Below are 15,166 nucleotides of genomic sequence, written 5' to 3'. Positions count from 1 at the left end.
AATAAAACAGGCCATAGAAGTAACTTAATGACCTTGCTCCCCCTTCATTTCCCACCCAGCTCCCCTCCTCGGTAGGTGTCCTCCTCACCCCCAGGCTCCTCGGGAGCTCCAGGGCCCCCTTGCATGCCCCCAGCAGAGCACACCTCCCCATGGCCCACCACTCCGAGAAGCTGTAGAGAGGCGCTGTTGCCAGCTTTTGGAAGCACGACGTGGGTTTTGCATCACTGATGATCTTTTCCTACAGCTCAGCTCCCAGAAATTATTTTCTACTTGGCTCTCATTAAAATAATTTAAAAGGAATCTCTGCCCTACATGGGTGAAAGCTGGAAATCCTCCATTCAAAACGTCCCCCAAACTGGATGCAAACACATATACCTCCGACACATCCTTTATTTTTCAGTCCCTCAAACCTTTCCCTTAACTTTCGGAGGACTAACTTTGGATTTTCTAATTCTCCGAGTTGGCAATATCAAAACCAATCAGGAAATACAAAAGAAAAACCGCATTTCAGTATTCTTTTATTATTGGGAGGTTTTGCCCATTTTTGTCATGTGGTTTGCCTAAAATAATAATAAAAAAATCTTTGTTTGGAGCTGGAAAGGGAAGAGCAGTGTGTTTATTTCATGTATGACTCATCAGCTCAGTGTCGATACGCTAAACGCTTCAGAAGCTAACACTCTATAGAGAGATGATCATTTTTAATATAAAACAGTAAATGTTTAAAACAACCGTTGCTTTTTTTTTTTTTTCTCTTTTCTTCCTGTTGTGGCCAATAAAACATAAGGGAGGCCACACAGTTTACATTTTAATAAAATTAAGTTATTTGGTGCCATGTTATTACAGTCTTTATTGGAAAGTGGAATAAATTGCACACAGAGGAGTCATAGGAGGGAGAAATCACTGCGAATAAACATAGATTCTGGGATGCATTTATTTGCTGGTTTCATCTCAAAGGAGGAAGGCTTTCCTCTGGAAAACGGAGGCGGCCCCGGGGCTCTGGCCTCGGGGAGGCAACCCTGGGTCGCTCCGGCTGAGGACGAGATATTTGGGGAGCCGGTGCCACAGCGGGGCCATCCCGGCCCCATCCAGCCAACGTTTTCCGCGCGCGTCCTCCAAAAGAAACCTGTCCTGCGGCCGCGGCTCGACACCCCGCAGCCCCCAAGCGCTGGGGCAGCCCGTCCTCCTGCCCGTCCGCCGTTTGCAGGGCCAGCCGAAAACGTTGGTCCCGAGGCTTTTTGCTGGAGGTTGGGGGGTTTCTAGGCAAGCGCCAGGGCGCACCAGGAGTCCTGCCGGAGCGGCACGCTCAGCCCAGGCTGCGGGGCCATGGTGGTGGGGGAGAAGGTGTAGTCCTCGGGCTCGAATTTGAACTCGCCGTGGCCGCCGGCCAGCGCCTCGTCCGACTGGCTCTGCCCCTGCCCGGGGAGGGAAGAAGAGAGTCATTAGAAAGCCTGTGATTAGCCAACGGGTCACTCTGCCCCTTGTCGTAATGCGGTGGTAGGACTCAGATGGATTGCGAACAGGGTGGGTTATCCCTGATGCTACTGCTGCCCTTCGGAGGAGCCCGGAGCCGGGCAGGAAGGGTGCTCCAACCCCAGCAAGCACAAGAACCAAGAGGGGAGGGGGTATCCCAGGGCCCATCTGCATTTATTTATTGGCTAAACAAGTCCAGTTTGGAGATATTTTTTAAGAGCGCAGCACAAATCAGATTTATCTGTTTCAGCCCAAAAAAAACCCACCCCTCTCCCATACAGCACTGCTGGTGCCACGCCAAGGCGCTCGGGCACTGGAGCTGAGCTTCCCCTCCGTGCACACGTGGCCAGCTTCAACTCAGCGTAAAGATAGTGCTGGGTCACAAAATTTTGACGTGCAGGTTGATTTAGAGCCATTTTTTCCCTCTGCCAAGACAAAATTGCAACCTGCCCCAAAGAAATCCTCGGGGCAGAAGCACAGCCCCACAACCTGGGGTCTGACAGCGTTGCAGCTCTGTGAGCGCTGAGCACCTCAGGGCTACAAAGCGCAGATAATGTATGCCATGGGAGCCTTTTCTTGGGAGCTACGGAGGTTTCCACCCTGGGCTGATCCCACCAACTCGACAGGGTTGTAACTCCCAGGATTTCATGGCAGGAGACGAGACTCTAACTCAGCTCTGCACCAAAGCCGGTTCACCACCGACCATCTCTGCGGCAGCAGGGCTTGGACCTCCCAGTTCCCCACTGCAGGATGGAAGAGCCGATGGGGACGCAACAGGCTGAAGCCCTTCCTGGTCCACAACGTCTTGGCTCGCGTTCCCTGCTCTCCTCGGTCTGAGGCAGTCCGCCAGGCTGGTGGCCCCCAACGCAATGAACTAACTGCTTAGCCTCGTCAAGGCCAGTGACTACCGAGGTGTGTGGAGCATCCACGCTGGCAGGCGATGGCTGCGGGCCCCTGTGCCTTACCTGGGACACCGACACGATGGTTTGTCCAGGATACTGCGAGGTCGTGCTGGGCTCTGACTTTAAAGTGACCGTGCTGTCTGAGTTCGTAATGGAAGAAGGGGAGTTAGTGGCCGAAGTCGTAGACCCTGGAAGACAATCGGTACAGGACGGTGAAGCAACACAGGTGCAAATCTGCTCTTAAGGAAATTTAAAATTTAATGGCTGCCATCACATCTCATGGCACAACTTTACTGTTCTCTTTCTCCACCGCATCTCTGTCAGGGTAAAGCTTTGTATTTGGCGGCCAAGATGTTGATGGAGGAGGAGGAGGAGGAGGAGGAGCAGCAGCCTTTCACAGCCTGGCCGTGCTGGCCCTGGGACAGCCTAACGTTGAATGCATCTTGATGTCTTCCCCTTGACTCTTTAACACACCATTCCCAGCCCTGCTTTTTTCCATTCCTCAATTGAGCCCAGACCTGCTTGAACACGAGCGCTGCTGGGCTGGAGCCAGGTGCCCACAGTGGAGGGGAACCTCACGGGAACACGACAGCAGCGAGATTTCCCACCCAGCATCCTCCTTCCACGTGAGGTCTACGCATAAATACGGGCCCTACATCTAAAGCGATCATCAGGGAATAGAATCACAATATTATTTTCTAATGATCATAATTTCTTGCAGACGACACGTTGAGGTGAATTATGCTCCAAGCGCCCTTGATGAATCTACTGTACCTGTGGAGGTTTTGCCTTTGGTAATGTTTTTAGGCTTCCTTTTCCTCGTCTGGATGCTTTCCTTTTTCATGGCCAGAGGTCGTGGTACCTTGACATACAGAAAGTTTGGAATCGTTACTATTATATTTTACTTAGCTCCTTCCCGCACACGTGTTGCCCCCCTATTTACGTGCTGTAGCTCACGCAAAGCACCTAAAGTCCTTGTCCTTCACTAACTGCTATTTTTCTCTGCAACAGGCCTTGGCTGGAAGATGTATAAGGCTAAGAGCTAAGGCTTTCCCACAAATTTTGTTTTTTCCTTTATTTCCTATTTTCCTTTTCCTGATTTATTAGTGACCTTTATGACGGGGCCCTATTAAATTACACTGACAGAGCGAAAGCCTACATGGCTCAGGGGGAACGGTCATGGGATAAAGGGACTTTAACCTTTATGGCAGAAGTTTGAAGAGGCCTGTATGGAGGAATGAAGTCTCCTCTTGGGCTGGCGGAGATGTTACCAACAGTTCCCATCCTCTGTGGATGAACGTTACCAGCCAGCATCCATGGGGACTCCTTAGCATCCTTCACACATTCATAATTACCACATCTAGACGAAATATGCTCCTTATCTCCAGTCAGGGTTTGGGGAGTAACTTGGCAAACAACCTAATTAAGAGCCACCCAGTGCCAGAATTCTCTCCTCTATGCAGGTACCTCCTAAGAGTGTTCCAATACCCCCTTAGCCTTATTCTGGAGAACGTCAGTAGACTGAGCTTTTAACTGTTCAAAGAGACAGGACTGGGTTACGGCTCTTCTGGGCCCAGTCTGGAGGTTGGTCCTTCCAGACCCCATATCCTGAACCTGCTAGGTGGCGATCCTGGCGCCCAAAGAGTCCCTCCTGGTGCGGACGCGCTCCTCACCCCGTGGAGCTTCATGTACAACCCGCAGGCGTTGCAGACGGGCTCCCCTTCGGCGTTCCTTCTCCAAAGAGTGGTGTTGGTTGTGTGGCAGTTAGTGCAACATAGGCCAGCACGTCTAGATGAAGACTTCAAAACAAGCAAACACACACATGAATGCACACGTAGGAATGATTAATTGGGAAGTTTCCCTTCATATAAAAAGAAAATCTCCAATTACACCAGTATCCTGGAAAATGTGAAACATGCACCATAGCCAAATTCAGACCAAAGAAATTACATTCAAATGAGATCACTCTAATTTGCAAGTGCTTTTTTTTTATTGAGCTTGATAAACCTGACAAATATCCTTGCAGGTCATTTCGCAAACTTCCAACAAATCTGCTGGAAGTGATCAGGACTCAGAGCACAGAGAACTTTTCTCCAGGAGATCCACTCAGATGGAGAGAGAGATGGAAAGTGCCAGCCAGGCTCTAAGCGCACAAAGAAAACTCCTCACGCTTCAAGCGAACTCTTCTGTCTTTCTGCACTCAGAACTACCACTAAAGTTAGCAACATCCCAATTAATCTCTTGTTTAAGACAACTGGAATCAATTGGCTGAGCAGAACCAAACTGAACTGGCCCATGATGGGACCAGGGAGGTTATTCTTCGCACGTCTCGCAGATGATCTGCTCTCTTACAGGCTGCAGAAGCACCGTGAAAACAGTAATTAATGACATATTTTGTGAGTGCAGTGATCGCTGGCTCTGAAACGTTAATACTTCCAAGTGGAGAAGGAAAATATTCTGGCAGAAGCAGCAAACGCGTTTCTGACAACTATACTCCAAGCCACTGGAAAATTCTATATACAGACTTGTCAGCTCAATAGGCATTTCGTCTGAAAGTCTCTTAACACTAGGTATTGAAACTATTTTAATAAAAGACCTCGCTAAGTATAAGGTGCCGGTGACATAAGTAATCTTTCAGCCTCTCCACATTCAGGTGTTCGAATCCATTCTTCAGCCTTGAGAAAAATCACTTTGATTCCTCCCAAAGGCAGAGGACAGGTGATGCAGGCAATAAAGAACCCCCTGTTTATTCTTCCGTTATTGCTTGATATCAGGACTGAGCAACATGACGAATGAGGTGGGAAGGGTAGGAATAAAAATGAAATGTTTTTACAAGGTTAGCAGTCAAATAAAGATCAGCTTTGAGTTTCAAGAGACACAAATGACACGCCCAAGCTCTGATTCACTCGTTGCTCAGCAAAGAGGTCTCAGCAATGATTGGCAAATAACGGTATTGCTTTGGAAATTATTTAGCATTCAAGAAATAGCCAGGCAAAACTAATAATACACCGAGGTGTGAGCTGACAAGCCTGGCACAGAGGAGGGGACAGCAATCCTCGTCCCTAATATGGGACACGCTGGCGCAGCAAGATCCTGGAGCAGCCACAAGAGCTCCCTGAAAGCCTTTGAGCTGCCGGGGCTGTGCCGGTCATCCCTGCAACCAGGAGGGACCTCAGCCCCGGTGGGAGCAGAGGAACGTGCCAAGCACCCGACGGGTGCAAGGGCTCTGAGATCCAGCTCCTGCCATGGGCGCGGAGGGGAATTTGGAGGCACTCAGCCCTGGGGTAACTGTGCCCGGCGTGGGCTGGCGAGATCTGTCATCGCCTGCAGATGGAGGAAGGCCAACGCAAAGCCCTTTGGAAAGCCCCAAGATTTCTGGGCCATCGCAGGTCCCTGGGAGTGAGGGACACGCTGTCCCTATTTCATATAACGCTTTGTCCGTGGCTTGCAGAGGAGGTGGCAACGAGACTTGTGGCTCTGGTGGCCCAAGGGTGACGCCAGCCCTGCCAGAGCTCTGCTCATCCTACCAGCACTGCGGCGCAGCCCGCTCACGGGCTTTCTGCTGGGGCACGTGCCTTCTGCATCTCCTGCACATCACTCTGGGGGCTGCCTCCTCCTCACCCAGCCAGGGAGAGCAGAAACCAGCCTCCATGACTAAATATTACAATTTAAACCCCAGAAACCCCACGAGAACCTGGCCCTGCACCACAACCTGCCGGCTTAGCGAGAAAGAGACAGTCAAGGCTACCGTTGCCCACTGAAGGACGCGGGTACAATACGTTATTGCTGGTTTCCCAGCAATTTTCCCTTAAAAGAAAATGCATTTCTGCCTGCCTCCACCCGGCTGCCTTTGTACCATTCCGACCTTGTCTAGGAAGTTGTTGACTTCAACATTGTGCTCCAGCGTTTATTTATACAAATGCAGCATACACTCAAACAAAAACTCTCCACGGACCGGGCTTGACAGCCAAGTGCTGCTGATAAGCTCAAGGAATGGTGAGTTGATGCCTACGGAATCAACCATGTGTGAGTGCTGCCTGGAGAGCCCGAAAAATTCGGAGCCAGCGGGGCCGGTCCTTCCAAGGGAGCCCAAAGCCGTCAGAGACTTTGCTTCACCTCCTTTTCAAAGGCAGAAATGAGAACGCAGGGTTTCACAGAAAAAAAAGAAGCCTCAGAACCCCCGGATTTAATCAACGCTTTCCCGTCCCCCTTTGCCAGCAGGACGGAGGGGACCTGGCGTTGATAGGAAAGAGGCTGCAGCAAAGCGTGCTGAGATACCCGAGCTCAGCTCCTGCAACCCGGCAGATCCCGGGCTCGGAGCCAAAGGCAGCGGCATCCTCGGAGGTTTGCCTTTGTTACCGTGGCTCTGGGCAAACCTGTGGCAAACCCGCACCTTGGAGGACGAGGGAGCAGCCAGGAGAAAGCCAAGGCACGCACCACGACCGCTGCATGGCTCTAGGTCATATTAGGTTGTCCCAGGGCTGTGCTCAGTCCCATCCCCACATTCCCAGGGCTGTGCTCAGTCCCATCCCCGCATTCCCAAAAAGCGTCACCAAATGCACTATGCATTGCAAACCCTAAAAAAAGACAGGCTGAAAAACCACCCCCTGAGCCAGGCCAGCAAACCTCAGCTCCGGGTTAGTCCTTCCGCTCAGAATCTCAGGTTCGGTCTGCGCCGAACGTGGGGGAATGGCACACGCAAGGATGGAGCCATCCACCTCCACCGCCGGCTCCGGGATGGTAAAAGCGATTTGGCTTTTAGGACTGGGTCTAAGGTATCACCTTGGGAAACGCATCAAGAAACTTTGGCTAGAAAAGATACTGCCTAAAATAAAGCGCAGCTTCCAACCTGCTCTAAGGCAAATCCTTTCTGCCGAAAGCCACAGCGCTTTGGATCCAGACACAGGCTGCAGCGAAACGGCTGTCCCTGCTGCGGAGGGGATGTCGCCCTTATCTCAAAAGAAAGAAACAAAAAATGAACTGAACTGGAAACTCCACTACTATTACGCGCCGTCTCCCACGCGCAAGCAAGCTGAGCGCTACCGAGCTGCAGGATGTCATTCCCGCAGTGTTATCTGGGCCACGTTGCGTTCTCTGGGGCTTTCAGCGGGACTTTGCTTTGTGAAAACAGAAATCTGAATAACTCCCAGCGCAGCCTCTACTTACAGAACAAAGGTCGTAACGTAAAGGACAAAAGCAACCATTTTTCCTCCCCGCGTCTGTATTTCACCGCATTGTGAAACAGCCGATTTCATCGTTCCTGCAGCGATGGTGTGTCACTGCGTTCACCGCTGCGCTCCCCCCCAGCCCGTGTGGGTGAGGTTCTGAGCGGGGAAGACATCCCCCGGCGTGGAAATCGCTCAGGGAAGAAACATCCCAAGCCACAGGGGTGCAGGTCGCTCCCTCGGTGGTGGATGTGCAGAGTACGCCTGGCCCCCTCTCTCCCGTCATCAGTGGATCCCCCTTCCTCCGACGGGGGCAGGACTTGTTGCAACATGACATTTCAAACCCTTGGGAAAACCCAAGATTTTGAAATGTTTCATTCCAAAGGCAGGATGGAAAGGCAAAATTGAATTGCAGCCCCTTTTCTAATCCATAAAACAAAACCCCCTCAGGTATTTCAACCTTACTGAAACGTTTCCCCTGGATGAGAATCAGGTCTTTCATTTGGGCTTTCTCATTATTGGATCGATAGCCAAAATAACAATAAGAAAGGGCTGGAAGCACTTTGATAATTCCCGGCGAGATTTGCTCGTCCCTGGGAAATGGTCTTAACTCTGCGAAGCAGCGTCCTCCGCCAGAAAACTTTGCTGAAATGTTTGCCGAAAAATGCCTCACGGGTGCTGCGTATGGGGCTGTGCCAGCAAGGAGAGAGGCGCAGGCGGGGAGCTCGGGGCTCCCCAGCGCTGCCTGCACCGGGTGGGCAGGGTGCAGGCAAGGCAAGGCTGGCCACCTTCCCACGCACCGAAATAAAACATCGAACAGCAGCGAGACCTCTCCAATTCCTTTGGCGAAAAGCTGTTAAAAAAAAAAAAAAACAAAACAACAAAACAACCAACCAAAAAACCCACCCCTGGAAATTCATCCAACGCCACATTTTGATGCCAACGCGAAATGCAGAGTTGGATTTAAACTGGTTTGCGCCGATCTCTCTATGCATGGACCGTATTTGCTCTGAAGAAATTGGTAGTGTAACTCTGAGATTTGCAGCACAGCGGCGACCGGAGCCCACTGCCGCGGTGCACATTTAATGTCTTTACACTAAAGGAAATGAGGAGGGTTTTGGTAAGACAGGCAAATCCTGTCGGATAATCCTAAATGTTTCACAGCAATGCCTCGATTTTGATGCAATGAACAAAACAGGGCGATTATCCACAGAGCCGCCGCTCAGTTCAGTGTGTAAATCCAGAGCCGCGTTTCCGGGATCAGAATCAGAATGAAACATATTGCTCAATCCCAGCTTTTTTTTAATTATCATTATTATTATTATTATTATTATTTATGGTTTTCTTACACTGAAACTTGTCACTGTTGGGTTATTGCTAATAATTTGTTTTGCAATGCAAAAAAAAACAACCCAAAAACTGCGGGAATCCACCCCGAGCGAAAGCAAAAAGAGCTCCCAGCTGTTCCCCAGCACGGCTCCCACAAACATCCTGTTTGTAATGACGGCTTCTGATGACAGGCTCTGAAACCAAAACTGTTACCACCAAATTTAAACATCCCAAAGCGACTCTACAAAAAAAAAAAAAACAACCAAAAAAAACGGAGGTGCCTTTCCTCTCTCACAGTGGAATCCCAATTGGAGGAAGCCCTATGCCACATTGCAGCGGGGAATTAATGCTTTAACCTGCAGAGAAGCGGGGAACTACCAAATCCCAAATCTCCCCTTTAGGCAGTGGGAGAACTGGGCCTCATCCTGCTCCCATCACGAGTGGCCGCAGACCCTCCTGGGCCAGCTCAGGATCAGCCCTGTCTTCTGTTCCACTGCCCTGCCTACACCGCGTGTGTCTGCAAGAAGAACTAGGAAATAATAATAATAATTATTATTATTATAAAATAAAAAGCAACGCGCCCACTGCGGGAACGGAGCTGGGGGAAGCCCACAGAGCCCTGGACCACAGGCAGGGCTGATCGGCCCCCACTGGGCTGCGGTGCAGCCCCGAAACCCCTCTGCTCTCCGTGCTGCCCACCAGCTGTGCCGGGGCAGCGATCCCTCCAGCTTCACTCCGCTCCTCCTGACCCGAGCCGGCTCTGCACCGCGACAAGGGGCTCCTGCCGGTGCCGGTGGCATTTTACGCGTTGGGGAACTGAGGGTCAAACAGGCACTAACACAAGTACAGAGACTCCGACAGCGCAGACACTGCAATGGCCCCCTCAGCTCCTGCCCTCCAGCCACCCCCGGGGGGAGGCGGGGGTCCCTGGGGGGGTTTCCCCTTCTTACCAGCCTCTTCTGCGGCTTGAGCGGCCGGTTGATGCCGTTCATCTTGTGGTAGAGCCCGCAGGCGTTGCACAGGTAGTGCCCGGTGCCGTCCTTCCTCCAGAGCGGCGTGGACATGGCCCCGCAGTTGACGCACTCCCGGCCATCCCCAGGGAATTCCTCCAGGTACTCTGGAAGAGAGACCCAAGGTGTGCGGGTCAGGAGCCGTCCCCACCCCACAGGGCTGCCCGGGGCCTGGCTGCCCACAGGGACCCTGTGCCCCAATCCTCTGTGCCCCACTACCCCTCTGCGAGGGACAACCCCTGCCTGGGGGGGAGTTTACCTCTACCCTATAAAGTGTGGACCAAAACCTCTTTATTCCCTCCACATCTTAATCTTTTTAATATTTTGCTCAAAACCAGGATATCCCCCATCCCCACCCCAAAAGACCCCCAAAGGGCTGAGCGCAGCCGGGGTCTCCCTGGGTTGGGAAGGGGCAGGGAGAGCGGGAGAGCGCGGGGTTATCCCTGCAGCGGGCTGCAAAAATAAATTGGGGGAGGAGCAGGGGGGGTACAAAATGGGGCGATTTTCCTGATTTCCATCAAGGCGCCTCGGTCGCTGGGCGGCGGGGACGGCCCGGCTGGGGAAGGGCTCGGGGCTGCCCGTGGGGCTGCGGCTCCGCTCGCCCCGGGGCTCCCCCGGAGGGCATCGCCGGTCGCCCGCGGTCCCAAACGGCGGTTAGCGAGGCTTTTCCTCGCTTTTCTCGCCCGCCTCGTCGCCCCAGCGAAAGCCCCGGGAAGAAGCCGCGGAGCCGCCCGCTCCGAGCTCCGTCCCCCGGTGCCTCTCTGCCCCGAGCGCGGCTCCGCGGCAAACGGGCAGCCCGGGGCAAAACCGAGGGACACCTCGAGTGAGAGTCGGTCTCTCTCCTCCTACCGCTTTTCTCTCTCTTTTTGAACTAAATTCCTCCGCCTGAAATGTTATTTTCTTTCGAAGAAAAATACGGTCTTTTCAAAAAAAAAAAAAAAAACAAAACAAAACAAACCACAAAAACCAACCAAACTTCGTTCGTATTAATAATGATCCAACGGAAAGAAAAAAGAAAAAGAACAAAAATTAAAAAGGGAAAAATGGAACATAAAAATAAAATGTATAAAGTTAAAAAAGAGAAAAAAAATGCAATAATTCATTAAATGAAAAAAAAAAAAAAAGAATAGTTTATGCTACTTAAGAGCGGTTTACACTATCCAAGAGCAAAAATAAACGGCAGAGAGAACGGCGGCCACTACTCCGGATCTCAAACCACCGAATTCAAAGCGGAGAACAGATTTCCGCGCCACCACCTCCCTCGGCAGGACCGGGGCGATCCCTTCCCGCACAGCGCAACGGATTTTCCCAGACAAAGAGAAAATCCTGGAAAGAAACGGCTCCTGAGCACCTCCGGCGCGGGTGGGAAAGCCGAGCCGGGGAGGCAGCTCGGTGGGGAGGGGGGCTGCGGCCCCGATTTAACTTTGTTCTTGGGGTAAAGATAAGATAATTCGGTTCACCGCAGGAAAGATGATAACGCGGTTGAGATCTTGGAAGTGGCTTTTAAAGGACTTTGCAAAGCACCGCCGGGGGAGGACGGTGAAATACCCCCGGGGTTATAAACCCCGCGCACGGAGAGTCCTTTTAAATCAAGTCCCGAACTTTATTTGGTTTGAAAGGACTCTCCGGCGTGGATGGAAACGAATTGAAATGGGGTTTATTGTTCAACGCCTGAGCGCGTTTCAGTGTCTCTCCAAAGGCCGCGGAGCGATGCAGCTGCGGACCTGTTTGGGCGAAGGCGAATTAGGAGACCGAGAGTCTGTTCAAATATAAACTAATTTACCACAATAAATTACTTAAAAGGGAGGGAGCTATAAATCTGCCCCGCTAATTTAAACACAAGGGTAAGTATTGAAGCACAGGCACAAAGTCGATATTGTGGGAAGGAGATATCGTAGGGGGGGTGTGGGGGGAAGGGGTTGAACGGCCTCTGCTCCTCTGTCCTGCGGGGGAATTGCTCTCCTTTGAAACGTGGTCTTTGCCCTTCGTGTCACACACCACACACCCCACACACACACCCACAGACACCCCACCTCTGTCCCGGGCCACACTCCCCGTGCCCGGACCATCTCTCCATCCCCCCGGAGAAAATCATGCCCTCCCTTCCCGTCGGGGCTGGCCGGGCCACCGCGACGACTGGGGGGGGGGGGGAGGACGGGGGACACGACGGGGCCGAGAACCGGGGAACCGACTCGACGCCCCGAGGCGACGGTGACGGGCGACGGCGACCTTACCGAAGGTGGACCTGCGGCCGGGCAAAGCCGCCTGCCTCGTCTGCAGGCTGTGCAGCACGCTGCTCTCAAAGTGTCCGGCCGTCCAGGAAGGCGGAATTTCGGGGGTCACGTAGGCGGGGTAGGGGCTGGAGTAGGACCCGTTAACGGAGCGCACCAAGGCGTTGCCGTACTGCTCCCGGCCCCCGCCGCCCAGCAGCAGGGACCCCTGGTAGGCGCCGTCGCGGCCCGGGGGGCTGCTGCCCGGCGGGCTGTGGGAGTAGGAGAAGCCCGACGGCGGGTGGGGGCTGCCGGCGTTGAAAGCGGCGGCCTCGCCGCTGCTCTGGCCCCAGCCCGGGGGGTTGGCGAGGTGGCTCTGGTGCGGCTCGCAGCCTTGCAGGTAGGGCAGCGTCTGGAGGACGGAGGGTACCCGGGTGGTGGGCACGTAGACGGGCGAGCCGGCCGACGAGTGGAGGAAGTTGCTGGAGTCGTGGGAATACGCCGACTGGCCATGGTTGGGGGCGAGGGCCAGACCCTGATACATGTTCCGTCCTCGGCGGCGGCGGCGGCTGCTCAGGGCCCGGCCGGCTGCGCCCCGACGTTGCCGAGGGGCTCACTCAGAGGAACCTTTTGGGGGGGGGAGGGGGGGGAAGAGACGAGACCCGCGGGCTGAGACCCCGGCAGAGCCCGGCCCGGGGCCCTCCGCACCCGCCGGCGTTTCCCGCGGCCAAAGCGCCTCTTCCCTGCCTCAAGCAGAGGCTGTAATTTGTAATTTTTATTTTTTTAACTTTTTTTTTTTCCCCCCTCTTTAAACTTTCCTCCGGTCAGCTCGTCCCGCGGGGGAAACCCGCGGCGCCGGGCCGAGAGCAGCGGCCGAGCCACGGAGAGAAATGACCTCCGCGCAACGCGCAGCGGCCCCGCCGGCACCTTCCCGCCGCCCGCGGGGGCACTTCCACGGGGCCGGGAAAAAACTTTCTTTTTCTTTTTCTTTTTTTTTCCCCCCAAAAAGTATTTCCCTTCCCGTCTTTTTTTTTTTTTTTTTTCTCATTCCGCCCCCTCTACCCCCTTTTTTTTTTCTTTCTTTTCCTGAGCCCCGGGCCTGGAGCGCGCCTCGGGGCCTTACCGGACCGGACGGGAGCGGCTTCCCGGCGGCCCTGCGCAACGGTCCCGGAGCGGGGGCATCCCCGCTGTCCCCCACACACCAGCGGTGCCGCTTTCTTGTTAAAAACCGAAATAACCCTCAGGCGGGCCTCTCTTCCTGCGCCCGGAGGGCTCAAGCCGCGGAGCACCGTAAGAGCATCCCGCCCCCGGTCCCGTCCCGTCCCGTCCCGTCCCCCCCAGCCCCGAGCCGCTTCTCCCCGCACTGGTACTCACATGGCAGCGGGCCGGGAGCGGAGCCGGGCATGGCCGGGTGGGCATGAAGCTGCGCTCAGACCATCCGGGGAAATCCCAGGAAAACAATAATAATAATAATAATGATAATAATAAAAAAATAGAATAAAGTTTACTGGGGGGGGGAGGAGAAAAAAAAAACAAACAAACAACCAGGCAGAGAGGGGCTGCCCTCCCCCGGTAATCCCCCCCTCCCGCCGCCGCCGTCTCCCGTGGGTGCGTCCCTGCCTGCGCCCGGCGGGGAAGTGGCGGCGGCGGCGGCGGCGGCGGCTCTTTACGGCGGGCCCCGGTGCGGCCCGACCCACGTGACGGCCGGCGGGGTAACCCCGGTCCCGGCCAGGATTGGGCGCCTCCCGGCCGAGGGGGGGCACACGGAATAAGTCCCGCCGGCTCCGCTCCCGCCGGGGAGGGGGACGCTCCCGCCGGCTCCCCCCCGCAGCGGGGCCGGGATGCGGCCCCCGAGGGTGCCCCGCACCGCCCCGAACCCTCTGGCCACCCCCCTCCATCATCCACCCCCCCCCCGGCAAGGCTGAGTTGTCCGCCCGCCCCCCGGGGAGGGGTGGGGGGGTGGCTCCCTCCTTTGCGGGCCTCGCTGCGTTTCGGGGGGTCGTTCCGACACCCCACCGGGAGGCGATGCCCCAACCCTTCTCTCCCGCCCCTCTCCCCCGCCCCGGGCCGCCGGTAGATGCCGGGGAACACCCCGAAAACTTTCCGACGGGGGTTTCGGGTAGGAGGGGACGTGGCCAGGCGGGATCCTGCTCCGAGCCAGCGCTCCGGCTCTGCTTTGCAATAAAACCCATCCTAACGGGGAACTGGGGGGGGTGTCTCACCAGCCTGCCCCCCCCCCCCCGCCCGCCCTGCCCTTCTCAACCGACGTTCGCAGCCGGCCCGGCCCGGCCGTGCCCGGGGCTCAAGGCGGCTCCGGAAAGCAGCGCTCCAGCCCCTCACCGTCCCGTCGGGGCCGCCGGGCCCCGGGGCTGCCCCGCTTGCAGGGGCTCTGCTATTCCCCGGGGGGAGCAGCAGAGAGGGTCCTTCTCCCTTCAGCTCCCCCCCCCCCCCTCCCGGCCGAGCTGCTCTGGCCTTGCGACGGGGACAAAAGCCCGTTCCCCGTTGGCGCGACCCCGCGAAGGGGCGGCCGGAGGGGAAGGAACACGGAGCCCCCGCTGCCCGCTTAGCCCGGGCGATTTGGGCCGATTTAACTCTCCTCCGGTGCCCACCCGCCGCCGGAGCGAGGAAATAATTTCCTCGTTATCGGGTTTTTTGCGTGCGGGGGAATTTTTGCGCCTTTGCCCCAAGGCGTCGGCTCTCTCCTCCTCGGAGAAAAAAAAAAAAACCAAAACAAACCACCTCGGCGAGTCTCCTCCGCCGCTTGCTCCATCCCCGGGCGGACGGAGCTTTGCCGCCTGCAGGCCTCTGCCGACAGGATCAGGCCCTGCTCGGTCCCGGGAGCCCTCCGGTAACGCGGCCGAACGCTGCCCGCCGGAGGGGTCCCGGCTCCCGGGGGAGCCCGTCCAGCCCCGGCTCCGCAGGGACCAGCGCTGCGGGAAGGGTGGGAAATTTCGGCTCCAAAATAAACTGGTGTAGGAATGCCAGCTATTTCCCTCGGAATAATGCAAGGCAACTGGCTGGGGATGTATTTATTTGCTCGCGAAAGCGGCCGTTTACAGCTCGCGGGGTATCCCTGTGCC

The 15,166-nt window shown here is 55.3% G+C and overlaps 1 protein-coding gene across 1 annotated transcript; it reads right to left on the bottom strand.

Moving 5' to 3' along the window:
* Positions 1-957: 957 nt before the first annotated feature.
* GATA5 (GATA binding protein 5) lies at positions 958-12,707 on the bottom strand. The gene is made up of 6 exons (XM_082491006.1): positions 12,111-12,707; positions 9,817-9,983; positions 4,046-4,171; positions 3,147-3,234; positions 2,436-2,560; positions 958-1,412 (listed from the first exon to the last, which is right to left on the bottom strand). The coding sequence occupies exons 1-6, from the start codon at positions 12,628-12,630 to the stop codon at positions 1,257-1,259; spliced, it is 1,182 nt and encodes a 393-aa protein (XP_082347132.1). The 5' UTR covers positions 12,631-12,707; the 3' UTR covers positions 958-1,256.
* Positions 12,708-15,166: the final 2,459 nt, after the last annotated feature.

This window comes from Vanellus vanellus (assembly GCF_965231255.1).
Source record: "Vanellus vanellus genome assembly, chromosome: 15".
NCBI classification, from domain to species: Eukaryota; Metazoa; Chordata; class Aves; order Charadriiformes; family Charadriidae; genus Vanellus; species Vanellus vanellus.
The sequence above is the reverse complement of the archived record's forward strand: the minus strand, read 5'-3'. Positions and strand labels throughout refer to the sequence as shown.

Excerpts from the sequence above, each read along its gene's own strand:
- GATA5 (XM_082491006.1), bottom strand. The coding sequence starts at position 12,630 with ATGTATCAGGGTCTGGCCCTCGCCCCCAACCATGGCCAGTCGGCGTAT. Across the intron at positions 9,984-12,110 it reads CGGCCGCAGGTCCACCTTCG|AGTACCTGGAGGAATTCCCT; the intron begins GTAAGGTCGCCG and ends TCTCTCTTCCAG. Across the intron at positions 2,561-3,146 it reads CAAAGGCAAAACCTCCACAG|GGTCTACGACTTCGGCCACT; the intron begins GTACAGTAGATT and ends ATTGTCTTCCAG.